This window comes from Bos indicus, chromosome 1, assembly GCF_029378745.1.
Source record: "Bos indicus isolate NIAB-ARS_2022 breed Sahiwal x Tharparkar chromosome 1, NIAB-ARS_B.indTharparkar_mat_pri_1.0, whole genome shotgun sequence".
Lineage (NCBI taxonomy): Eukaryota > Metazoa > Chordata > Mammalia > Artiodactyla > Bovidae > Bos > Bos indicus.
The window spans coordinates 98,974,168-99,002,056 of NC_091760.1; the positions used below are offsets into that span (position 1 = coordinate 98,974,168).

Here is a 27,889-nt window from a genome sequence, read left to right on the forward strand (position 1 = left end):
ATTATGTTTTGGCTTGTGTGTGGTGTGAGGTAAGAGTGAAGATTCTTTTTTTTTAAAACTTCCTATATGAATATTCAAAGGGCTTCTCTGGTAGCTCAGACAGTAAAGAATCTGCCTGCAATGCAAGAGACTCAGGTTTGATCCCTGGGTCAGGAAGATCCGCTGGAGAAGGGAATGGTTACCCACTCCAGTACAAATATTCAAGGGACCCAATGCTGTTTACTGAAAAGGCCAGGACATGCCAACTGTACTGTGGGGTGATTTTTATCATAATCAATTAATTCTGTATGAAAGGGTCATTTTTCTGGACTTTTATTATGTTCCATTGGCCTACCAATTCAGTTCAGTTCAGTTGCTCAGTCATGTCCAATTCTTTGCGACCCCATGGACTGCAGCTTGCCAGGCTTCTCTGTCCATCACCAACTCTTGGAGTTTACTCAAACTCATGTCCATTGAGACAGTGATGCCATCCAAACATCTCATCTTCTGTCATCCCCTTCTCCTCCTGCCTTCAATCTTTCCCAGCATCAGGGTCTTTTCCAATGAGTCAGTTCTTTGCATCAGGTGGCCAAAATATTGGAGTTTCAGCTTCAGCATCAGTCCTTCCAATGAATATTTAAGACTTATTTCCTTTAGGATGGACTGGTTGGATCTCCTTGCAGTCCAAGGGACTCTCAAGAGTCTTCTTTAATACCACAGTTCAAAAGAATCAATTCTTTGGCACTCAGCTTTCTTTAGAGTCCAACTCTCACATCCATACATGACCACTGGAAAAACCATAGCCTTGACTAGATGGATCTTTGTTGGCAAAGTAATGTTTCTGCTTTTTAATATGCTGTCTAGATTGGTTATGACTTTTCTTCCAAGGAGCAAGCATCTTTTAATTTCATGGCTGCAGTCACCATCTGCAGTGATTTTGGAGTCCCCCAAAATAAAGTCTGCCACTGTTTCCACTGTTTCCCCATCTATTTGCCATGAAGTGATGGGACTGGATGCCATGATCTTAGTTGTCTGAATGTTGAGTTTTAAGCCAACATTTTCACTCTCCTCTTTCACTTTCATCAATAAGCTCTTTAGTTCTTCTTCACTATCTGCCATTAGGGTGGTGTCATCTGCATATCTGAGGTTATTGTTGTTTCTCCCGGCAATCTTGATTCTAGCTTGTGCTTCATTCATTGATCTATTCATCTATATCTAAACCAATACTATTTTATCTAATTACTATACCTATAACTAGTAATGAAAGTTCTGTAATTCTGTTCCTATTCTTCAAGATTGTCTTGGTTCCTCTTAGATCTTTACTTTCCCAAATAAATTTTAGATCCAGCTTCTCAATTCCAAAAATAACTGGAGGGATTTTGATTCTGATTGAGTTAACACTATCAATCACTTTGGGTTGAATCTTCCAGTCCATGGCCAGAGTATATGCCTCCATTACTTAGTTCTTTTAAAATTTATTTCAATGATATTTTGTAGTTTTAAGTTAGAGGCATTATATAGCTTGCATATAATTTGTTTTTTACATTTGATATTCTCTAATGCAATTATAAACTGATTCTTTTAAAATATTCATTTTTTATTTGTTTGTTTTTTGAATACAGAAATACAATTAGTCTCTTCATTGATATAATATCCAGGTGACCTTCATAAAGTTACTTGTTAGTTCTAGTAGTATGCAGTTTCTTTCATGAGGTGTCCTAAGCACATAATCATATCATGCAGGAATAATGGCAGTTTTAAGTCTTTCTTTCCAGTACAACTTTTTCTTGCCTTATTACAATGGATGAGACCTCAAGTGCAATACTGTAAAGAAGTGGTGACAGCAGCATCTTTGTCTTGTATTTCTAATCTTAAGAGGATGGTTTTAGTCTTTTACCACAAAGTATGTTTGCTGTATTTATTTTTATAGATTTTTAAAAAAAAATCAGACTTAAGAAGTTCTTTTTCTCATTTTCTAAGACTATGTCTGTGAATATATGTATGAATATGTGTATGTGTTTCATTATAATGAGTGATGAATTTTTCACATGCTTTTCTGAATCTATTAACATATATAATTGTGTCCTATTTTTCCGTAATACAATGGTGCACCAGAGAGATGATTATCAATTGTAAAACTACCTTTGAATGCTTGTTACAAACCCTCTTGGGCAAGAAATATTATGTTTTATATATTGCTAGATGAATTGTAGATTTAAATTTGAAAGATAAGACAACAAAGCTTTTAGGAAAAATATAAGCAAATATATGCAAGAACTTGAGTAGGCAAAGTATTATTAAACAAATCTCCAAAAGTTAAACACAAAGAAAAAAGTGGTGAAAATTTCAACCATATTAAAATTAAGAACCTCTGCTCATTGAAGGAAATAAATATTAACAGAGTGAAACTGTATGCAATGTGGGAGAAGATATTTGTAATATGCGTGATTATGAAGGACTGTACAGAATATTGAAAGAACTTCTACTGACCAATAATAAAATTTAGGTAACTGACTTAAAAACCAGCCATAACAGAGAATAGGGATTCACAAAAGAAAAACTCCAAATCACAATATGTATATGAAAAAAGAATAAATATCATTAACTATTAGGGGGGTTTAAATTAAAATCATAATGAGATGCCATTAAACACCTCCCTAGAATCGCTAAAATGAAAAATACACACAATATCAAGTGTTATCAAGGAGGGAGCAAGTAGAGTATTGCTTATAAAAGAATAGCTTAACAAGCACTTTGGAAAACTTTTTCTTGGTATCTATCTGATGTATGAATTCCGCTACTAGGTATATATACTAGGTATAGACTGATAAAACATATGTAAAGGAATGTTCAAAGCAGTATTATTCCTTTTAGCCAAAAATGGAAAACTATTCCAATAACTACCGCAGTAGCCAGCCTCTGAGACGGTATGCAATGTTCCTGCCTCCTGGTGTCCACATTCTTTTGCAGTCCACTCTCACACTGAGACCATCTGTGTAACCGTAGAATATGGCAGAAGTGATGGTTTGTCACTTCTGAGATTCAGTTGCCAAAGACTGCAGCTTCTTTCCTGGATTTTCTATCCCCTCCTCCTCCCCTATCACTCTCTTGGGAAAGCCAGCCACCATATCAGAAGAAATGCTATGAAGAGATCTATATGATAAGGAACTGAAGCCTTTTGCCAGTGGACACATAAGTGAACTTGGGAGCAGTTTGCCTTAGTCAGTTTTTCAAAGACTGAACTTGGCTGGCAGCTTAAACAAAATCTCCTAAGAGACTCTGAGTCAAAATCCCCCAGTGGCATCACTCCCAGGCTCCTGATTCTCAGAAGCAATGTAAGATAATGTTTGCTCTTTTCAGGTGCAAGTTTGTTGCTAATTAGGAATAATCTATATGCAGAAATAGATAACTAATATATCCATCATCAATAATAAAACTGAAAATTATGGATCACTTATCAAATGAAACACTGAACAGCAATAAGAATGAACAAACTACAACTATATCCAACATTACAGATGAATCTCACAAATATGTTTATAAAAGAAACCAGATACTCAAAAGAGTATATACATCATTATTTAATTTGCATAAAGATCAAAAGCCAGCTGGCAAAATGGATCTATAGTAATAGAAGTCAGTATACTTACTCTTCTATGAGGCATAAGGGGGCTTCTATGAATTTTGACAATGTTATATTTCATAATCTGAATATTGGTGACATGGATGTATTCATTTTGAAAAATGTACCACCCTGAAAGCTTATGATTCATTCACTTTTCTATATGTACGTTATAATTACACAGGTTAGTTGGGTTAAAGGAGGATGTATCATGTGAATTTCTGGATGAGGGTCTTTGAACAACATACTGAACAATTGACTGATGATAGTTTCTTAAAAGTACAGAATCACTTCATGTGTTGTCATTTCTTGTACTGATTCTTGATAAAAAATCAAGCACAAAACAGTGAATCATTGTAACATGAAGAAAATTCTCTATGGAATTGAATTAATAAGGTCCCAGTATATAGTTTTCTAATAATTACATTTAATTCTGGGATAAGGCTAGCAGTGTTTCTCAAACTTTAATATGCATAAGAAATATCTAAGGGATTGACTTAGAAATGGAGATACTTTGTTTTTATTCCCAGAGAGTCTGATTCAGCAGGACTGAGGAAGAGCCATTAATTTGTATTTTTAACAGATGTTCCAGTGAAACACTTTGTAAAATCTGAAATAAAACTGTACAGGTGTTTTTGCAAACCTTGGTACATACATTTCTAAATTCCAAATAAAAACCATGGTTTTAACCACACACACAGTATTTGATATTTTTTTCTAACTTCTCTCAAAATGAGGGTAGACAAAATTAAAGCTTGAATAGAAAAGCTTGTATTTTAAATTTCTTTGGAGAATAAAGATGATATGAACTAAAAAGAATCACATATACTTTGCTGATTCTAACATAATTTCTTTTGCACAGGGGTGACATGTATTACATACACATATGTGATGTACAATAAAATGTCACTTTCATATGAACACCACCTCTCATATACACACTTACACTGTAGCCCAAATGACAACTGAATCCTCAGATAAAAATGCCTACAAAAATGTTTATAAAGCAAACACAACAATTTCCAACAAGATCACAGGGTTTCTTAGAAGTTTTTCTCTTCCTAGTTTGTGTCCCTCACTACAGTTCACAAATCTGCACTTGGTTGTGGATGTGACTGTAGCTGAGAGAACATGTGATTCTGACTTGGAGGGAAGAAAAAACAATAGCTCTCAGAGGACAGATATCCAAATAACCTGTTTTTATGCAAATACACTCATAACAAACGAAGCAAGGCAAGAGGTATCCTGAATATATAAGATATGTAGGCAGAATTATTTATAAACTGTATTATTGTGAAACTGCCCAAGAGGCATCAGCAAGTCTTTAAAGGTCCCTTATGATCACTGTTAAAAGTACTGCTGGAAATAACATACAGCAGTAATAAACGATGGGTAGCTACAGAAGCAGGCATACCATTTACTTTACCAAACGGGGTTTATTTTTCCTCTGTAGTCTCCTCTTAATAATATGATCCCCAAAGTGAGGTCTGTGTCTAGATTTATGAAGTAAGTGAAAACAGGGAGGTCCCGGGTCCTCATGCACACCAGTAACTCTGTAATCAAGCAACAGCTTACTGGGAAGGGGATATGGTTACCTCTGTGCTTTGTACATTAGCTAGGCCTGTTGGTGCTCATTAAATTCTTAATGGGGATGATGACACTACAGCTGAAAGAAGATTATAAATGCAGCTACCCTAGGTGCAAAATTATGGGCCAGATTTCAAGCCCCCATTGCTGAGCCCTATGGATTTTTTATTAGAACTATCATATGAAGGGATGTATAAACAGGATTATTAACATCTTCCCTCTCTACAGAGTAACTGTTTGCCCTGTTGAAGCAGGGTAACTGTTTGCCCTGTTGAAGCAGGTCCCCTTCTGGGCAGTGAACTTTAGGGTAATCAGTAGTCAAGGTAGTGTCTCAAAGGGCCAAAGACTAGCAAGGATGCTAGCAAGCTGGCAGAAGTGGAATAGGAAGTGTGTGTGTGTGTGTGTGTATACTTACAGATATATATAAAAACACATATATGTGCAAATATACATATATATAAGGCCATCAATGCACACACACACATATATATAAACACACACACATATATATATATATATACATATATGAAAGTAAGAAGATGAAACACTTTCAGAACAAAATCAACATTCCATTAGAGAAGTTATATCTGTATTAAACTAAACATAGCAGAAATGTATTAACCAGTGCAAAACAGCAATCTGGAGCTACCTAGTTATTTTTCTCACATACTAACTTCACTGAAGGCTAGAGAGAATTCAACACTTCACATCTCACTTTTGACTGATGGAGATTATCATGCATAAAAGAGTGGGTGAGATGCAGTACATGAGGGGTTCTCAACACTGCCCCTCATAATCTGAGAAAGGAATGGTGGCCAACTGATCATAAAAATCATCCCCAATTCTCCTCCCATCCCTGAACCCCTGCCCTTGGCAATGTCACTTGCAATTTCTCCCTTCTAGAGGTGAAGTTTTCTTCTCCATCCCTTGGACCTTGGCTGGCCTTGTTATTTGCTTTGGCCAGTGGACTACAGCAGAAGTGATAGTGTGCCAGTTGTGAGATTAGACCTAAGAGGCCAGCTTGCACCAGCCAGAAATGGCTGCCCTGCCAGCTACCCACTGACACATAAGAGTCCAGCTGAGTCTGCATTGTCTGAGAGCATGACTGCCCAGTCTATACTTGTACTCTAAATAAATAATGAATAGTTATTGTTTTCTGTCATCAAATTATAAGGCAATGTGTCATACAGCAGTAAGTACATAATCTTGCCCAGCATTGTCATGAAGAAATTCCCTCTCTAAAGAAAAGCTATTTTTTGCATCCCTTTTTTGATCCTAGATTATAGCCACTATTATTGTTTTTGCTATCTCATGTGAGGTACAATTCAAAGTAACTCATACAAGTACTACAATTAATGACTTTAAAAATTCTGATTTCTGGTAAAGTGCTTTACCTAAATGGGAGGTCTGGCTCTAACCACAGAGACACTATTCTCTTGTCATTGACCCTTTGCATTAGAAATGGTAGTTCAAAGGAGCTGCAGCCAGTAGAGAAAAGCAGTGGGAAGATTAAAAGTGATCCTGGCATGGGGTAACTGGGGACCCAGATGAAAAGGGAGTTGCATCATGAATAGGCAAACTCTCTAGTAACCTTTTCATCCTCAATTGGCACTTTGAACTGAAATCAGCCTCAAAAGGAGCTCAAGATGAAATGCATTCAGAAAATGACTAGTATCTTTAAATCATCATGAACAGGTGCCAAGTGGGACGTTGGTCCCAGGGTGCTCCTCTGTAAGTGAACAGAGACAAACATCCTAATATTCTTTCTTCCTAAAAACCAAACTCTAATTACTGAGCAGATTGTTCCCAGGTAAAGACATCTGAAACTAACCCAGTATCCAATCTATTACATATTTGAATTCAAATGATAAAAGAAACCATAAAATTTTAAACATGGGCTCTCTAAAAACACTGGTGATCACAACATATTGAAAAATCTACAACTTGGAGGAGGTTGTAAAATATCATCAAGGCAAAAAAAAAAAATAAACATTTCTATTCCCTTGACTCTTGCAGATTTCCTGCTTTGGCCCAAGGATAGCTGCCACATAAAACCCTCTTCATGAAGACAGAAGCAAGAAGGGAGAGGTCACAGTTATTACTACTTTTAACCACCATCACATGTGTTTCATGGCCAAGTCTGCAAATACCAGCATCACTAGCTGCAAAGAAACACAAAATTTAAATGAGAGTGAATTTCACACTTGAGGCAACAGGCAGCTTTACATTTGGATATGACATTCAGAGCTATGTAAAAATACTACTTTGCATACAGATTATTGAATGCTTTGCCTTGGAAACCAGTTCATGGTCTGTATGCCAAGAACAAGGGAAAACTGGTGGTGCTGACTGGCAGAGTCTTTCATTTAAGTTATAGAAGTCCAAGAAGGAATATAATTCTCCCAAAGTATTATTTTTTTTTTTACGAAGAAAGGAAACCAGGAAGCTTTGGGAATGGACTTACAGGCATATACAATGAGAGAAATGGACTCTTTGAAAGTCGGAGAAACTATCATTTCCCCCAAATTGGTATTGAAAATGACTATAGAAATTTATACAATCATGCTAAATAACATAGCACAGTTCATTAGATTATCTTTTTTAAAAACATTTAAAGTTCTTAGAAAGCAATATCTGGATACTTCAAAAATTAACTATCACAATAAGAGTTACTCATTATTGAAGATCTAAATGTGAAGGGCGTGTAGTTGATTTTTTATAATAACCTTGGTCCACTCAGCATCCCACATCAAAGGTATTATTGTTATTCCAATTTTAAAAATAGGGGAAACGAAAAAAAAAACTGATTCATCAGGAGTCATATTCTAAATACATGAATGAATTAAATAAATATTTTTGATTAGAACAATTTTAATGCTTTTTTTTTGCTGTCTTTTGCTTTTTTCATTTTTTGCTGGCTATATGAAGACATCAAAGTTGTAACAATACAGATTCCTCTAAGAACTTTCTTCTCTTTCCATCTCCCCTTTCTATTCATGTCTCAGAATTCCTCTATTCTCCACTTAGATATCTATTTTTCATTGATCATCTTATTCTCAAACTCTTGCTCCATTAAATTCCATGGTTCCACTCCATGAAAACAAGAAGCAGATTTTCGATCGTGAGGAAGACTTCATCATAACTAGCATATCTGTGACTGGTCCTCCAGTTAGCATTGTAAGTCACAGAAGTTTCCAAAGGTAACCAGTCTTTGAAGACATCCCTCTGTACTAAACTTCTAGACTAGTATGCATATGGCCATCATTTTCTCATTTAATTGTTGTCAAAGACCCATGTTTAACATCTGTGTGTACATGTTTTAACAAATAAGAACTTTAGATTGGTGAAGAAGGCAGAGAGTCTTACACTACTGTGTCCTTTTCAGAGCAGATGCGTTTTTAATTCAGATAACTAAAAACCACTCCAACTCTTTGACCTCAAAGCTGACACATAATTAATCTTTAATGAGTTATTAATATTCTTTGCAAAGTTTTAAAAGGCCGTGCTAGAGACTAATAAAATTATTAAAATTTAAAAAATTAGTCCTGAACAGATGAGTAGGATATTTTACTATCTTGTCAGGTGGATAATGTATTTGAATATTAAGTATGTGGAATGTGCTACTTTACACAGGCTGGCCTTTGCAAACATTTGCACTCTTAAAACTATTTGTCCTCTAGTCTTTTCATATATTTTCAACCAGAACAGTCTTATTGTTCATTTTCAAAAAGCTAAAATAAGAGAGAAAAGAGAACATAAGATCCAAGACAGTTGAATCTTAAGACTTTGTATTAGATACCATAAAGAACACATACTTCAAGATTGATAGCAATAATAACTTAAGAGGCTAAATATAACTAGAATTGGCATCCTCACCATTTCAACAGAACTGTAGTACTAAGGTAGAAACCACTGTTTCTCCTTAGATAATTTTCCAATTTTGAACAAGATCATAGAGATGAAAATCCTTTGTAAAGCATAAAGTGCTAAACAACTTTTATGATGAGATGATTATTAAAATACATCAGACTGCTGGACCACATAGTTTAAATTATAGACATTCTCTGCAAAATGCACACTTCTGTGTATACTATATATGGGTATGGCTAGCACTATCACTTTGCATTCTCTTAAGTTTAAATGTAAATTTAGCAACACAGAGTTGAAATATACAATGGAGATATTTCACAATTCTATAATATAAGGAAATATAATTTGCTGCTGCTGATAAGTTGCTTCAGTTGTGTCTGACTCTGTGAGACCCTATAGACGGCAGCCCACCAGGCTCCCCTGTTCCTGGGATTCTCCAGGCAAGAACACTGGAGTGTGTTGCCATTTCCTTCTCCAATGCATGAAAGTGAAAACTGAAAGTGAAGTTGCTCAGTCGTGCCCGACTCTTAGCGACCCATGGACTGTAGTCCTCTAGGCTCCTCCGGCCATGAGATTTTCCAGGCAAGAGTATTGGAGTGGGGTGCCATTGCCTTCTCCCATAATTTGCTAGTAATAGCCAACATACTTTATCCTTGTGGGAATACATAGGCAATTTCAGTGATACTACAGAACTTCCGCCTCAAGATTTACAAAATTTCAGACTGAGCTTGCAAAACACTAGTTATGTGGAGCCTCTCACAAAGGTAGGCTTGTTCAGGAAGTCTGAGCTCCTTGCTGCTGTGCTGAAGTGAGACACATTTCATTGTCTGCCAAGCTTCCTTCCCTTTCTTCTCTACACTCAGACCATTGATTAATGATGGCACAAGAACACAGTGAGATCGACAGTATCTTAAAATAGGACAATTTCTTTTCCTTAGTTTCTTGGGCCTATCATTTTTAATACAGAAAAAAAAATTTCAGATATCTCCCAGCCTGTGCATCACTATTGTTTCTGAAGTCAATAGGCAGTTTTTTATTCCAACTTGCAAAGAGCTATTATGACCCATCAGGCATTTACAACTGAGTCACTTCAAACTGCTTGAAAATTAATACACAGATTTCATTAGATTTTCCCCTCTATGTTCTATCTCCTTTTGGGCCCAGAAGATGGAAATTATTCATAATATAGTAAAAGACACTTGCCTTCAACGTGTTCTTAGAGAATAGACTATGTTAGAAAGTTACGATATAATTATATATTGTTGTGCTATCAGTTTATAAGATACTACCTAATTTTAGAGATGTTAAAATGTGAAAAAACTGTGTCTCAATATATATGATATAAATTGTGTGTGTGTGTGTGTGTGTGTGTATGTGTATGTAAGGAAGGAAGAGGGAGAAGTTAAAACTCAACAATAGAAAAATTCAATGAGTTTTAAAAGTTACATAGTTTTCCAAATACATATCAGCAGAATCATTTAAATATACTCTTTGCATGCTTCACATGAGAGCAAATATCCAGGTATTTGATTCATTTCAACATTAATAATTCTCAGGGATTCTAAATCTTTTCCATCATGACTACACTGGACCTGACCTTCAGGAGTGAGAGGGACCAAGAATGAATCAGATCCATCAACAGAAAATGATGTATGTTGATGGTCAGAAGGGATAATGTATCCTTGAAGAGGCAAGACAATTTTAAACATTTTGTTGATAGAGAACAAAATGAGTTAAACATTTTGTTTCCTTCATTGTCAAGCTTCCTGGGATGCTATTTTAATTTACTTGTTTACCATTCAATTTTAATCCTAAATTAAACTGATATTTCATGTTTTTTTTTTTTTTTTAAATTACCAAGTCCTAAATCACAAATCCTGAAGTTGCCTTCTATTTTTTTTTTCTTTTCTTTTTTGAACGTATATAAATCAGTGACTATCCTTTTCTTCTTGAAAGCCATCTTTCTCTGGAATTATATCTGGGTCATTCTATTTCTTTTCCACCTATTTCCATCTTTTTAAAGCAGGAGTCACAAACACAGGTCCTGCCCCCAGAAGAAAGTGGGTAGAATCCCTGTGGGTTAATTCCCACAGAGCTGTGGGCCCAGGACCAATAGGAGAGGGCTTGCCCTCCAATAAAGAGGTGTGAACTGATCAAATGTAACTGTTTGTTCCCATACAGGAAGATGTGTCCAGAGTTCCTACATCTGATTTTTTAAAATATTGAATCACATATTTTAAAACGGAGTTTGCCTGCCATTCAAAATACATCTGCAAGTCAAATTCAGCTCTAAGGCTGCCAGTTTGTAACATCTGCTCTAAGTAAATCTTTATCTCACTTGTCGGTTTCACTTTGTCTGCTGCTGCTGCTGCTAAGTCACTTCAGTCGTGTCCGACTCTGTGCGACCCCATAGACGGCAGCCCACCAGGCTGCCCCGTCCCTGGGATTCTCCAGGCAAGAACACTGGAGTGGGATGCCATTTCCTTCTCCAATGCATGAAAGTGAAAAGTGAAAGTGAAGTCGCTCAGTCGTGTCCAACTCTTCCCGACCCCATGGACTGCAGCCTACCAGGCTCCTCCGTCCATGGGATTTTTCTAGGCAAAAGTACTGGAGTGGGGTGCCATTGCCTTCTCTGTCCCTTTCTCTAGATCCCCCTGAATGTAGGGAATTTAGCAAATTTCTCTCATAGTCTTCTTGGCTTTCCCCTTTAGTGTCTTCTCCTTAGTTATCTCGCCCAAATCATCTATGCTGATGGTTCACACCTCTACCTACTAGTTCTGATTTCTCCTTTAGGTTTTTAGGATCTGACTTTCCAACAAGTAATTGTTCACATATGTGTCATTCAGCATATTTCAAACTATATACACCAAATAATTTTCAATGGTCAAATTTTCATTTTCCATATCTATTCACTAAAACTTGCTACTTGAGTTCCAGTCTTAACACCCTCACTAACTAATCCTGTTCAGTTCAGTTCAGTTAAGTTGCTCAGTCATGTCCGACTCTTTGAGAATCCATGAACTGCAGCACGCCAGGCCTCCCTGTCCCTCACCAACTCATGGAGCCCACCCAAACCCATGTCCATTGAGTCGGTGATGCCATCCAACCATTTCGTCCTCTGTCGTCCCCTTCTCCTCCTGCCCTCAATCTTTCCCAGCATCAGGACCTTTTCCAATGAGTCAGCTCTTCGCATCAGGTGGCCAAAGTACTGGAGTTTCAGCTTCAACATCAGTCCTTCCAATGAATACCCAGGACTGATCTCCTTTAGGATGGACTGGTTGGATCTCCTTGCAGTCCAAGGGACTCTCAAGAGTCTTCTCCAACACCACAGTTCAAAAGCATCAATTCTTCAGCATTCAGCTTTCTTTATAGTCCAACTCTCACATCCACACATGACCACAGGAAAAACCATAGCCTTGACTAGATGGACCTTTGTTGGCAAAATAATGTCTCTGCTTTTGAATATGTTGTTTAGGTTGGTCATAACTTTCCTTCCAAGGAGTAAGCATCTTTTAATTTCATGGCTGCAGTCACCATCTGCAGTGATTTTGGAGCCCAGAAAAATAAAGTCTGACACTGTTCCCCATCTATTTGCCATGAAATGATGGGACTAGATGCCATGATCTTAGTTTTCTGAATGTTGAGCTTTAAGCCAACTTTTTGACTCTCCTCTTTCACTTTCATCAAGAGGCTTTTGAGTTCCTCTTCACTTTCTGCCATAAGGGTGGTGTCATCTGCATATCTGAGGTTATTGATATTTCTCCCAGCAAGCTTGATTCCAGCTTGTGCTTCCTCCAGCTCAGTGGTTCTCATGATGTACTCTGCATATAAGTTAAATAAGCAGGGTGACAATATACAGCCTCGACATACTCCTTTTCCTATTTGGAACCAGTCTGTTGTTCCATGTCCAGTTCTAACTGTTGCTTCCTGACCTGCATACAAATTTCTCAAGAGGCAGATCAGGTGGTCTGGTATTCCCATCTCTTTCAGAATTTTCCACAGTTTATTGTGATCCACACAGTCAAAGGTTTTGGCATAGTCAATAAGCAGAAATAGATGTTTTTCTGGAACTCTAGCTTTTTCGATGATCCAGCGGATGTTGGCAATTTGATCTCTGGTTCCTCTGCCTTTTCTAAAACTAGCTTGAACATCTGGAAGTTCATGGTTCACATATTGCTGAAGCCTGGCTTGGAGAATTTTGAGCATTACTTTACTAGCTTGTGAGATGAGTGCAATTGTGCGGTAGTTTGAGCATTCTTTGGCATTTCCTTTCTTTGGGATTGGAATGAAAACTGACCTTTTCCAGTCCTGTGGCGACTGCTGAGTTTTCCAAATTTGCTGGCATATTGAGTGCAGTACTTTCACAGCATCATCTTTCAGGATTGGAAATAGCCAAACTGGATTCCATCACCTCCACTAGCTTTGTTCATAGTGATGCTTCCTAAGGCCCACTTGACTCCACATTCCAGGATGTCTGGCTCTAGGTCAGTGATCACACCATCGTGATTATTTTAGCTCTGTGCTGAATGGCCTTCTAAAGGTATGATATGTATTAATCTATTTAATCCTTAAGAATCTAGTGAGTTGGGTCTTTTGTTAGTCTCACTTTATGGATGAGAAAACTAAGGCAAAATAAGTACACATCTATTGCAAGTAGAGAAGATATAAGGTCAGGACTCACAAGTTTTTTGCTTATGAAGGAAATAATGGCATCTGGACACTTTCATACTTCAAACCAAATTAGAACATAAAGTGTTCTTTATGTCATGCTGCTGCTGCTGCTGCTAAGTCGCTTCAGTTGTGTCTGACTCTGTGCGACACCATAGACGGCAGCCCACCAGGGTCCCCCGTCCCTGGGATTCTCCAGGCAAGAACACTGGAGTGGGTTGCCATTTCCTTCTCCAATGCATGAAAGTGAAAAGTGAAAGTGAAGTCACTCAGTCGTGTCCGACTCTTCCCGACCCCATGGACTGCAGCCTACCTGGCTCCTCCGTCCAGGGGATTTGCCAGGCAAGAGTACTAGAGTGGGGTGCCATTGCCTTCTCCACTTCATGTCATACTAGTCCTTATATTTAAACACTAAAAAATTATAGTACTAGAATGAGTACATGTTCAACAAGTAAAACTAAATATTCAGTCATAGTAGATAAAAAATTCCAAAACACAGTGACCACAAACAAAACTAATAAGACACAAAGGGTCTGTGTATCTACATATATGAAAGGTGTGTGTACTGGAAAGTAGAACTTTTTGATGACTCACTGTGTAGAAATAAGAATTTATTTTGTGCTCTGCCAGATATTCAATTTAGGGCTCTGGAAGCAAGCAGCAAGTGTAATCATGGATTACGGTAGACAACTAGCCAGCTATATTTACCAACACACAAGGAGAATTTTAAACACTGTTTAGAGTGGGCAGATCTATAAAAACAAAAAAACTGTGAGACCACTCAGCAAGTGCAAAATGCAAAGAAAATTCTTTGGGTCATTATTTATGTTAGATGATGAACAGGACTTGTAATCTGCTTCTGATTTACAGCTTCTGTCAGCAGGCTCAGTCCAGTTGGACAGGCAGATACACCGGCTGGTATCAAGGTCCTGCTGAGAACTATCATTACTGATGTGGTACAGCAGGCAGCTTAGGTTGTGGAAATAAGTTGGACATGCTGCATACAGACAAACAAAAAACATCCTGCCTCCGTTGTTAAATTGAGCATAGGCTCCTATGGCACTTGATATTTCAACAGTGTTCTTGGCTATGTCTGTCAACCTACAAATATGAGGCCAAAAAAAAGGAAGGACAACCTTAATGAAACTTCCTGACTTCTTAGGTTTTTCTAATTTTTCTCTATTTTCTTTAAATTTTTACAAGCAGGCAGCTACACTATTTAATATCAATACCTATAGTCTCACCTTATACATAGCATTTGCATGGACTTTATTGTTTATCTAGTTCTCAGTTACTAATTACATAACTCCTGACAAGTTACTTAATTCTTCCTAGAGTTAGCTTCCTCATTCATAAAATGGGGATATTGCTTCCCAGGTAGATCAGTGGTAAAGAATCTCCCTGCTAATGTAGAAGACACAGGAGATGCAGGTTTGATCCCTGCTTTGGGAAGATTCCCTGGAGTAGGAAATGGCAACTGGCTCCAGTATTCTTGCCTGGAAAATGTTATAGCCAGAGGAGACTGGCAGGCTACAGTCCATGGGTCACAAAGAATCAGAAATGTCTGAGCATACACACATACACACACACACATACCTTGATGAAAAAGACGTATATAGTGAACACACAAATGGTACTCAACTAGCATGAGCTTGGAGCAATTTATTATCATTGTACAGCATATACCTATAGTTACTATACAGTGTTACTACATATTGGATTATATATTACATAGATATTATATATTGTATATTATCTAGTTAAATCCCTTTTGTTTATAAAAACTAAAAGCCACAGACATTTATTTGCTATTCTAGAATGGCTCTGTTATATTCAGAAGAAATGATTGCATACATTGGAGGTGAGTACAGAAAAGCATAAATCTAAAGTCTTGAGAAGAAGCAAAGAACCACAAAAATCTTCAATGGTGTTTGGTGTTATTAGTCATTAAAACCTTTGAAAAAATCTTCTGAAAAGTTCTTTCAGAAATGGAGCACCAACAAAGCTATGGTGCCTGGCAAAAGCTTTCCTTCTCCTTGCACCACTACTGTTATCTTAAAAGTTCTAGCAATTCAATCTGGTTTATTTAGGCTAGTTACATTTTTTTCAGTTCCATAAACTCTGTTTCTCATGTCTATTTTTGACTTGATGGATTATTTCTATGAAACTTTAATTCCAAACTGCTCTACTGAGTTTCAAGAATGTTCTTTAATTGAATCTAGAAAATTTTTAATGAGCATCCCTTGTAAACCAAGACCTGGGGAATACAAAAAATGAATGATCATTTTAATCATGTATAAACAGACACTTATAATATACTATGATGGGCAATGCTACATAGGGCAATGAAAGGGTTTAGTGGTTTTGTTTGTTTGTTTACACATACTGAAAAATAAAAATCCCTGAAGTATTTTAACAGGCAACAAAAATGAAGGAAGAAAAAATTATTTAGGGGAAAAACAATAAATAACAGCACCATATTTTAAAAGCACATGTGCTTGGGAGAATGACAAATGTATATGGGATACAGGTGAGAATAGGCAAATTATGATGGGCTTAAAACTCTTTATGGAATTTTGTAAGGCATCAGTAATTTGTTGAAGGTTATAAATTTACAAGAGTTTGAATGTTTTTAAAAAGATCTAACTGAGACATTATGGATGTTGATAAAAGCAGGAGAAAGAGCAGCCCCGGGACCCACCACTCTTCAACGTAAAGCTCTTCTATCACTGCACTGTGACTCTCTTCTGTTCCCATAGACGATGGGGAGATGAACGCATTGGTAATGACATACCCGTCAGCCCTCAGCCACATCCCTATTTTAAAACTGAATTTGCACAATAGCTTTTTGAAAGGCCTGTCACTGCTTTAGTGTTGCCTCTTGTTGCACCTCTCTGTGGGAGCTGACATTTTGCTGATACTTCATCAGGCTGGACCGCCTGCCGAGAAGCAGATTGGTAAAGGATATGCATCTCACTGCTGGGAAGGATGGGAAATGTATTATTTAAATACAATTTATTTTATAGCAACTTTAAAAATCAAATTGAGGATTGCTTCAGAGAGGTTGGAAGTATATTATCGCACCTCACCTCTTTGTGCCTGGTGATGCTTAACACTCAAAACTGTTCTAATAGTTTTTTTTTGTTTTATCTTATTTCACTTTACAAGTGTTCTTTTTTCTATCTTAGATAATTGTCTTTTTTAGGAGATGCTAGCCCTAGTTTAGGGTAGGTATGTTACAGGAAGATGGAAAACAGCTTAGTGATTGTTGGAGGGACCACTTGTTTCCTCATGATCTGAGTTAATATTCCAGTTACGTGAACTGAGAGAAAAAGGATAAGGGGTATGAATTTACACATAAAGCAATGCAATGATTTTTAGTCTATTTTTTGAATCTCAAATCAATTAAGCTAAATAATTAATTTTTATTCCAAAAAAAAAAAGAGTAGCCTGATAGCAAATTTTTGGTTGGTTGAAGCTATTTGTTGGTTAATTTAATTCAACCCAAATGTCAACTTAGTCACCTGCTTAGAAAGAGGAAAAATGAACACCTGAAAAGTTACGAATTCTTAATATCAAAACAGAAAGTAAAGATTAAGAAATCATTCAGATTTCTCCAGTGGAGAAGGGATAGGCCACCCACTCCAGCATTCTTGGGCTTCCCTTGTAGCTCAGCTGGTAAAGAATCTGCCTGCAATGCAGGAAACCTGGGTTTCATCCCTGGTTTAGGAAGATCCCCTGGAGAAGGGAAAGGCTACCTACCCACTCCAGTATTCTGGCCTGGAGAATTCCATGGACTATATAGTCCATTGAGTCACAAAGAGTCAGATACCACTGAGCGACTTTCACTTTCACTTTCAGATTTTTAAGTTTTCAGGCTACAATTATTTGCCAGCCACTGGTATACTGGAGCTGTTAATACCAGCTTGGAAAGCCAGTGGTTAATTTGCAACCTATTAAATTTTGGGGAATTTTCTGAGACAGTTGATGTCATATTGGTTGCTTGAAATTGCCTTGGTGGGAATATTACACAGGAAATTGTCAAATGAACCAAAACAGGGTTTTTATATTTCAGAGAATCAGTAGTTAAACATTTATCAGTTTGTTTACAGAAGGTTCACAGCTGTGTTTATTAGGGTTTTCATGGCACTTAATGATTTTGACCATCATCACCTCATGATGAATCATCATTTCATGATAGTTGATCATATAATGTTTAAAACTTGTTTGATCATATGTTTAAAAGTTGTATTTGGAATTGCTATCTCCCTACCTGGGGCTTTCCAGGTGGCACAGTGATGCCAGTGCAGGAGATGACAGAGACGCAGGTTGATCCATGGTTGAGAAGATCCCTTGGAGTAGGAAATGGCAACCCACAAAAGTATTCTTGCCTAAAAAGTCCCACGGACAAAGGAGTCTGGTAGGCTACAGTCCATGGAGTTGCAAAGAGCTGGACATGACCAAGACCAAGCACACACACATACATACATACACATCCCCTTTCAGTATCTTCTCCCTTATTCTCTTCTAATTTTCTCTTCTTCATAGTGAAGGGGTCTATTTTGTAAACACGCATAAGAAATCATGGCAGAATTTAGAGAAGTAATAACAATGACTAAGGGAAAGGAATATGGGATTTCTGAAAAAAGGGAAGTGAAGTGTCCAGAGGAAACATTTACTACTTTCTTAAAGCATTTTAGTGGTATTGTCAAGTTATGCTCAATATCCAGCTCATCTGAAACAGGAGAAAACAATCTTAAAGAGCAACAAGATCAATTGGACTGAAGAACACACATCTTCACTATATGGGAACAGTTAAGACCACCAGATGATACTTTAAGAATAGACAATTATCTTACGTGTTTAGTGTGTGATTGGTCTGAAGATGATATATTTTCTCCCTTGTAAAGGGGAAAAATAGTTAAGAAGTACATATGGGAAAGGCAGAAATGTAAAAAGGAGAAAAATATTCACTAATAGTCCTTAGAGATGGCCATTGTTAACAACTGCTTTCCTTTCTACTACAATTTCCCACACACATACATGTGTACAGGTTTTTACAAATTTGGAGCATTCTCTATATATTTATGTGTTATAGGATGTGTTTGCTCATTCTTGTTCTGGGTGGCTATTTAGGTTACTTTTATTTTGTACTTTAGTTAGTAGAAATAATACTGGGATAAAGAAAAAGCTGGGATCACTTCTGAGATTATTTGGTAACAGGCCTGATATATGAGACTAAACCTTCATAGAGATGGTACATTCTCATCAAGGGTATGAGTGTCTATTCAACCATAACCGTCACCAACCCTGATACTGTCTATCAAGAAGAAAGAAAATGTATAGTCTACCACAATCCAGAGAGTTTTCTCACACAGTGAAAGCAACACTTTTAAAAAGGAATTATTTTGCCCAAGTATTTGTATTTATAATTTCTAATAATTTGAATTTATATAAAGCCAATATCTTTAGAACTGCTTTTTTGTCTCTACTACCTCTAAAACATATTACCTTGTATAGTCTACAAGTATTTTTACAGTTCATTATGCAGAATAACTAAGTTTTAAAATTCTGTAAGCACCATTTTCAGAGTATTTATAAAAATATATATGCGTTTCTTCAAACATAAACCCCTTTTTTAAATGCCACACACATTTCTTGTGGAGTACATGAAGCATTTTTAATGAGTCCTATGCTTTGGTTTCATTCATTTTCCTAAATATCCTATTAGGATTACTATATAATTTGTGTTTCTATCTGTGTGTGTAAAATCAGATAATAGCATATAACATTAAAATTGAACTGGTCTAGAAGTTAGGGGATATTTTTGCCTATCCAAATCAATGTATTATTGCCAATAAAGTTAGAATTGTCACCTAAAAATCTCTTGGGACTTTCATAATATATTCTCCTTGGTTTTGAAATCTTCAAATGGAAGATAGTTGTAACATGACTATTAAAGAATGAACAGTTCATCTTTCTCTCTCCTTGTTTCTAAACAGTCTATTTATATCACCTGACAATTGAAACAGATATATCACTATCTGCTTAATAATTATTTCATTAAGATTGAGTTAGGCAAGAGAAAATGTCAGCTTCACTTTGGAAATAGCAAGTTACTACCTTTTGAATATGTAAATTATCACCTTTAAGCTTTTTTTAAAGGAAACAAGTAGGCTAGGGATAGCCAACTGCTGCACTAGCAAAATTTATACCTTTTGAAAGGCTGTCAACAGTGCCAGAATGACAGTCCTAAAGTACGAATGATCTAGTTATATCCAGAAAAATCATCAGGCAACAACCTTGTTCTATCACTCTTGCTTGAGGGTTATCCTTGGGGCAGTCATGCATTTTCCCAAATGATCAGATGATTAGCTAAGTGCTAAATACTACCCTACTGTTACACCTTATATTTACATTTAAGTTTCTGCTTTTATTTGCTTGCTGCTTTATAGAAAATTCTAAGCACTAGCAGATAATTCAGATCAATGTTCACATCTCATATTATCATAGACAATCCAAACATTAGACTTCTGCTAACCTTGATCAGAAACATTTGAAATAGTAATGTAAAAATACCATTGTTACCACACAGCCCACAGCTTTTCTCAAGTTTTCAAGTAACTGTTTCATGGTGGATGGAGTAGAGAAGGCAATACAGGCAGGGTTAACAGAGGTTATGCAAGAATTACAAGCAGAAAAGGAGATAGCAAAGTAGTAGTTCTACACACTCTTTGAAGCAGCTTCAGTTTGACTAATCACTTTTTATCTGTCTTTAATCTGTTCCCACTCTGACAAGAATGAGAAATACAGTCTAGCAGATTTTTAAAGTGCCTTTCAGTATAACTTTAAATAGTATGCTATGATAGATGGGTTCCAAATATCTCCTAGCTTGCAGGTCTTTTGCAATGAGATTTTACTACCCCTCTCATCAGGAAGTAGAATCTCTTTCTCCTCCCCTTGAATCTGGCTGTCCTTATGACTTACTTTAACCAACAGAAGGTGGCAGAAGTAACAATGTGTGGCTTCCAAAGGTAGGCTTTTGGAGACATTGTAGTTTCTGCTTTTCCACCTTTGGATGCTCTTCCTTAGATTGCTGTCTTAAGGCTGTAATGCTTTGAGGAAGCCCAAGCTAACCTCCAGCAGTCATGTATGGATATGAACGTTGGACCACAAAGAAGACTGAGGGCTAAAGAATAGATGCCTTTGAACTGTGCTGTTGGAGAAGACTCTTGAGAGTCACTTGGACAGCAAGGAGATCAAACTAGTCAATCTTAAAGGGAATCAACACTGAATCCTCAATGGAAGGACTGATGCTGAAGCTGAAGCTCTAGTACTTCGGCCACCTGATGCAAAGAGGTGACTCATTGGAAAAGACCCTAATGCTGGGAAAGACTGAGGGCAGGAGAAGGGGGCAACAGAGGATGAGACAGTTGAATGGCATCACTGACTCAATGGACATGAACTTGGGCAAACTCCAGGAGATAGTGAGGGAGCAGAAGGCCTGGCAGGCTGTAGCCCATGGGCTCGAAAAGAGTCAGACATGATTTAGCAACGGAACAACAACCAAGGTAACCTTGTGGAAATGCTATGTACAGAAAAGGCTGGATATCCCTGATTCCAGCTGATCTACTAGCTAGAAGCAGCCACCAGTGACTGCAGGTGAGACAAGAGGGAGAATCATCTTATCAATCCAAAGAATCAAATTAAAAGTTGGTTTTGGCAGGATTTGTTACCAAGTATTGAGGTTTTTTTGTACAACAGATAATTAAAACATACACTCTTAGACTGTAGCTCACAGAGCAGTTTTGAAAAAGCATTTATAAAGCTATCAACTTTAATAACTTTGTTGGTCATCTAGTCTAGGTTAATAACTTACATAGGGTACAGGCTTTTCCCATGTAACCAGGAAGACAGTCACAGTTTCCAGTTTCTTTGTTGCACTGACCTCCATTCTCACAGGGTCCACAGAAGAATTGGCATGCTGATCCCCAGAGGCCATCAGGGCAGGCTTGTAAAATAAAACGAGAAAGAAAGAAAGGAGCTATTTATTACCACCTTGTAATAAATCTCAACGTGGTCCCGGATTTCTGCTGTTGCCTAAGTGAGTAGGAAAATGAGTGTGTGTGTGTGTGTGTGTGTGACTGAGCTGCAAAGAAAGAAACATTCAGAGTAGCCCCTAAGGATTTATCACACTTCCAAAATATTCCATGAAGAAATCAACATGAGGCCATATCTTGTCACTTTGGAAACACACATACAGAGGTTGGCTTTTTGCTAAAAATGTGGTTTTTCAGACAGGAACAATGGAAGCAATTTTGATGTATATTTTTGGAGGCAGTTGCACAGAACAAAATCTGAAATGAGATGTAATTTATAAAGGAAGCTTGGAAGGTGTGGTGCTTGGGATTTGTTCCACCTGAACCCTCTTTTCCCAGTCTTTGCTTATTTTCTAAGCCAGAATAATCATTCCAGAGGTTTGTAATTTCTGTATTTTATAAGAGTGTGCAATGTATAAGGGGGAGACAGAGAGACTTGTGCTGCTTTTTTGAATGTTCTTGAACTAGAAAAGGATGGCTAATACTTCAGGGACTACTGAGGGCTCAGTTAGAGGTTTCAGTCTCCACTGAAACCACTGGAATTTGAAACCTGGTAGAAAGCATGCTTTTAACACAGGGAAAACAGTGAGACTTTCTTAAACATGTGATAATTATAGAAAGCTACATAAAACCAAATTTGGCTGTGAAGTATCTTCGAGTCTTGGGCAGAGCTTCTGAATAACAGAATTATTAATTATTTTAGGGTCATACCATTCTTAGCTATTATCTATTGATTACTTCTTCTGTGCCAAGCATTTTACATAAATTAGCTGACATTTTCATAAAAACCCCTATATGACATAGCAACTTTATCTCCACTTACATAAGAAACTAAGACTTGGAGAGGTTAAGTGACTTATTCTGGGTCACGGTTAATGAGTAGCAAAGTCAGTACTGGAATCCAGAACTGGTTTGTGAAATTGGTGCTCTCAGTCACTACACCCAACTTCCATGATGATACTACTAGTACTCAGCACTTTTCATGTCAGTTAACCGGCTCTTAGGGTTCCATCAGTGTTCAAAATTTCAAGTTCATCAATATGGAACTAGTCCAAGAAAAATTGGTCCTTTTAACAGTGACACAAAGGCTGAACAGGCCTCTTTAGAGAGACTCAAGAGACTTCTGGGCCAGAGTCCTCCATAGTCAAGTCTGTCTGCACCTGGGGTCCAAAATACCCCAGGCTACAAACTAATCAATGCAAGGCAAAGATGTTAGTTTTTTTTTTCCTCCCTCTCTCTCTTTTTTGCTATTTCACAGATTAGTGTAGAAACCAGCTCTACTGCTCTTAAAAGTCATCACTGATGGGCTAAATAAGGCCTGGTGCTGATTATGGAGAGCACTGTTCATTAGTGCCATTGAAACAATTTGCAGTCTTTAATTAAGTATTCATCTGCAATCTAGACACAGGTCTGGAGTCAAGATTTTTAAAGATATGCTTGGCTCTAGGAGCACTTGGGCTACTTCACTCTTTGAAAAAAGAGAAAGAAGAACAACAGGCCTGATTTTCATCATGAACAATACTTGGAGAGCTTTTCTTGCCTTGATTTTAGCTGCCAATCATGGTGATCCTGTTCACCCGCTCCAGTCTGAGTCATAATTTCATTTTGTGGTTAGACAAAAATATCAGAATTGGACAAAGTTATCTGATTAAAAAATAATATGTTTTCCTGAGACTATGGTGACCTCTCTATTTTGCTGATTTACATATACTTTCAACTCATTTTCCTTCACAGTGGGAATCTCAAAAACATTTTCCAATATAGTGTATTCAGCAGTTGCTTTGAGAAAATGTTATCAGAATAAATCAAATTTACCCAGGTGTGTATATATGATATTATCTCCCATGTGTTGACTTCTAGGGCACAACTTCTCTAGTAGGGAAATGAATGAGGGGCTGACTCTAGGCTTAAAATCAGTTGAAGCAGAAGGAGGTTTAGATATTGGAATGGGACCCACTCTCATACCATGTTCAATGCATTTGTATAATGTCAGCCTTCTGTTCCCTCAAGTTCTCTTCCTCATTACCTAGACAGTCACAATCCAGCTACATAAAAAGCCCTCATCTCTACAAAATCTTGGTGAACATTGCTGTTTACATACTCTAGTTCCACAACCGGGTCCACAGCCACAGGTCAACCTGGAAGACCCCAATTCCCTTTCAGTCAGCTTGGACAAACCCTGCAGACCCTGTGAAGAAGATAATGTAAGGGTAATGTGTAATATACAAGAGTCAAGGACAACCTTCTACCCCAGGCCCAGCCTCTGTAAGTGGACCCAATAGAATGATGGTTTCCATTCAAATCTATTATCTCCTTCTGATTTTAAATGAGATTGCTTTGGATCACTTCAAAGGCAAAAAGTTCACTTGCCATTAATTGTGATAACTGTACTTATATGTTCAGACTTGATATGTGTGAAAAGGAAATAAATACTGTGATAATTTCCCCTAGATAAAAGAGTAAGAACTGCTTAATTCATAATGTATAATAACAAGAGAAAAATAATAAAAATTATTGAATCACACATATATTTATTTAAGAAAATATAGTAATTATTGAGTAACCTCTATATGTCCTGATTGTTTTAATAGTCTGGCGATACTTTGGTAAAAAGTAAATAAATAACTACCCTTCCCTTGTTGGGACTCAGCTTCTAGCAGCAACTGTGCAGGCGATAAACATTAGACATAATAATAATTAGAAAATATGGTATGTTAGATGATGGTAAGCACTTTGGAAAAATATAGATGTTCAAAGAGACTTGCAGGTTGCAATTTTGAGTAGCATGGTAATGACAAGATTCACTAAAAAGGTAACACAATCCATTTTGAGAAAATGAGAGAGCCATGCAGATGCCTTAGGAGAAGCATTCCGTGAGTCCACAATCCAGAGAAAGCCGTTACTAACATCTTGGAATACCTTTTTCCAAATTTTATATGCACCTACACGTATGTATCTATACACGTTACTTATCATTGGAATTATGCTGCACACAAACTTTTGTATTTATAGATTTATAAATAAATTATTTACAGAGATTTCAGAGAGGAGCACACTAATAATCATGTTTAAAATTTTCAAAATGTTTCTATGGTTTCCATTGCATTTGTTTGAACAGTCCAGCTTTAGATGTAAAGAAAATTATTCTTTCACTCTCAAAGCTAGCAGCCCTTACTTGATTAATTCAGCTCTAACAAGTGATTGGCCAGCTCTCATCTTCTTAGGATAAGATTCTCTGCAATGTGATCTTTCTTCCCTTGCTCAAGCCAGCAAGGGGACAGCTAACATCACAGGCTAAGAAGACAAGGTTAAATGGCTTTATTGCCCCCGTCTCAGATTCCTCACCTGCAAATAGGGGATTGATAAAGTTTACTGATTTCCCAAGGACCTGTGTGGGGTGGAGTAACTAATTAATGATCAGCTGGTGCTAAACCAAAGCTGAGCATTGTTATTAGAGAAGAAAGAAAATTTATCATCAGATTGTACCTCTCTGGCATCTGTTGCCTTGGTAACCAGATTTGCAGGTGCAACTGCCATTTCTGGCACTGCATTCCAGGGTGTTCTCCTCCACACACTGACATTCTGAAGAGCAGCCAGCTCCGTAGGCCCCCTTGGGACAGTCTGCAAGCAGATTGAGGCAAAGCGGTCACCTGAAAACCATGCTTTGTTTCTTTTACATTGTGAGTGCACAGGCATGTAGTTCTGTGGGGCCTGATTATGGGAAAAACAAGGGGATCATCCTGGCTGCCAAAAAAATAGGGAAACAAATGTCTTTCAAATCAAGCAATTCATTTGCTTTTTGGCAACTGGATGTGAACAGTGAAGCCTGAACTACTTAAAAGGCTTTGGTGCTTCTGGGAGAGAAATTGCTTCTCAATGTACTCCATCAGTGCCTGTAGTTTATATTCTCCAAAGGCTGCTAATGCCTGCCAGGCCCCATATCCATCGTGTCGCAGTTTGGCAATGATAGACAAGCATTGATGGGAAGGCTCGCCATTGTTTTCATTCCCTTTCATTATATGGTAATCTGCAATAATTCTACATCATGTAGATGACCCAAAACCTTCATCCTGACAGCACCATTATCATGGCCACATCTTTGGCAAATGGTGCTTGCCTTTCCTTCATCATTTTCCCCATGCTGTTGAGTTTTAGGGATGCTAGTCAGCACAGGAATTCTAAATTGAGAAAGTCCCACCTTTGCATTCAGGAAAACACACTGTTATCTTCGTTATCTTTTTGAGGAGTTTTAGTGCTTCAATTTCCTTTCCAAAATATAACTGACAATTTTTTTTCTCCCACATTACAGGAGTCTAAAGGACTGAAATAAAAGATCTTTCAAGTGCCCTCCAGGCTCAAATTGTATTATATACATGCATAGGCTTTGCTGTGGAAAACTGCTTGGTGAGGACAAAATAAACCACTTGACTTTCTGATAGATGGGAATTATGAGCATCTGCTAATGTGTGCTATTATTAGCAGAGGTAATCTGAAGTGGTGGTTACAATCCACCATGGAGGGTGGTCTTTGCCTCAGTTACCAGGGACAGACAGAGTTACCCCTTAACGCAGAACAAAATTATCAACAGGGCCCCTTTGCACTGTTCATAGTGTCCTCTTTGGACGATACCTCCTCATCCTTCCTGCGTCTTCTGTGTTGAGTTTTTTTCCTAGACCCACCAACCCCCAGCAGCTTTCAGAGCTATTGTCTTCCTTGATGTGGGCTTCTTGCTCACTCTCCAGCACTAATTTTCCTAGATTAGTTTCCAGGCCCTACTCTTTCTGGTTTAGCTTATAGAACAGGGGTTCAGTGGACAACTTATACCATGGAATACTTAACTGTGACAATTGAGTATATTAAGAACATAGCACTAGGGAGGGAAAAAATGGAAAAAGTGGAAGAAGAAATCTTTTGTTGGTAATCTAGCATTTTCTCAGGGTTTGCCATGCATTGAAACATGTCCTCCAAAAATACACGTTTAAGTACTTCCCTCTAGTACCTCAGAATGTGACCTCATTTGGAAATTATGTCTTTGCTGATGTAATTAGTTAAGGTGAGGTCATATTTGAAATTGTGCTGCTGCTAACATAATTCATTAAGATGAGGTCATACTGATGTGGGCTGGACTTACAGCCTTATATGACTACTGTCCTTATAAATAGGAGAAATTTGGACAAGAGGCGAAAATGCCATGCGAATACTGGAGTTCTGCTGTCACAAGTCAGGGAAGTACAGGAAGCTAGGGGAGAGCAGCCTGGTGCTGTTCCTCCCCTGGTGCCTGCAGAGGAATGTGGCCTGCCAGCGCCTTGATCCCAGACTTCCAGCCTCCAGAACTATGAGGCAATTAATTTTTGTTGTTTAAACCACTTAATTTGTGGTACTTCACTGTAACAGGACTAGAAAACTAATATAGGGTTGCAAATTCAAGCCTCTTAGGGCCAAGCAAATGGCATTAATAAATGAAGCCTCAAGTCTGAGCAATGAGTCCTGAAGACCTGGAATGTGTATGTTTTTTTCTAAAGAGGATCACATTCCAATTGCTAACCACCATTGCCACCACCACCATCTGCTTTTTAAATTTTTGAGCAGATGAGTTATGATTTGAATGTTTTTCACCAAAATATCTGATATTAGCTTATGAAAAATGTAAGAATTATTACTTTAAAATGTGATGTATCCTCTAACCTTGGAACAATAACAGAAATGATGCTATCTTTTTTCTAGGTTTGTTCTAGGAGGAATCCAGTGCTTTGTGATACATCGTCAGCACCTGCATTGTTCTCATTTACCCATGTCTTCTCTCCTGTTCTCTGTTCCTCGTCCATACCTTTTCTCATGTTGTTGCTGTTCACTGCTATCATGTCCGACTCTTGTGACCTCATGGACTGTAGCATACCAGGCTCCTCTGTCCTCCACTATCTCCCGGAGTTTGCTCAAATTCATATCCATTGAGTCAGTGATGCTATTTAACCATCCCATCCTCTGCTGCCCTCTTCTCCTCTTGCTCTCAATCTTTCCCAGCATCATGGTCTTTTCCAATGAGTCGGCTCTTCCCATTGGGTGG

The 27,889-nt window shown here is 37.6% G+C and overlaps 1 protein-coding gene across 1 annotated transcript in view; it reads right to left on the bottom strand.

Moving 5' to 3' along the window:
• LOC109562912 (multiple epidermal growth factor-like domains protein 6) overlaps nt 1-27,889 on the bottom strand; it is a 694,041-nt gene that overhangs the window by 73,069 nt on the left and 593,083 nt on the right. The window contains exons 17-18 of the mRNA XM_070783699.1: nt 25,312-25,446; nt 21,606-21,737 (exon numbers count right to left, since the gene is read on the bottom strand). Of these exons, the coding sequence (XP_070639800.1) occupies nt 21,606-21,737; nt 25,312-25,446 (267 nt within the window). The remainder of the gene's footprint in view (nt 1-21,605; nt 21,738-25,311; nt 25,447-27,889) is intronic.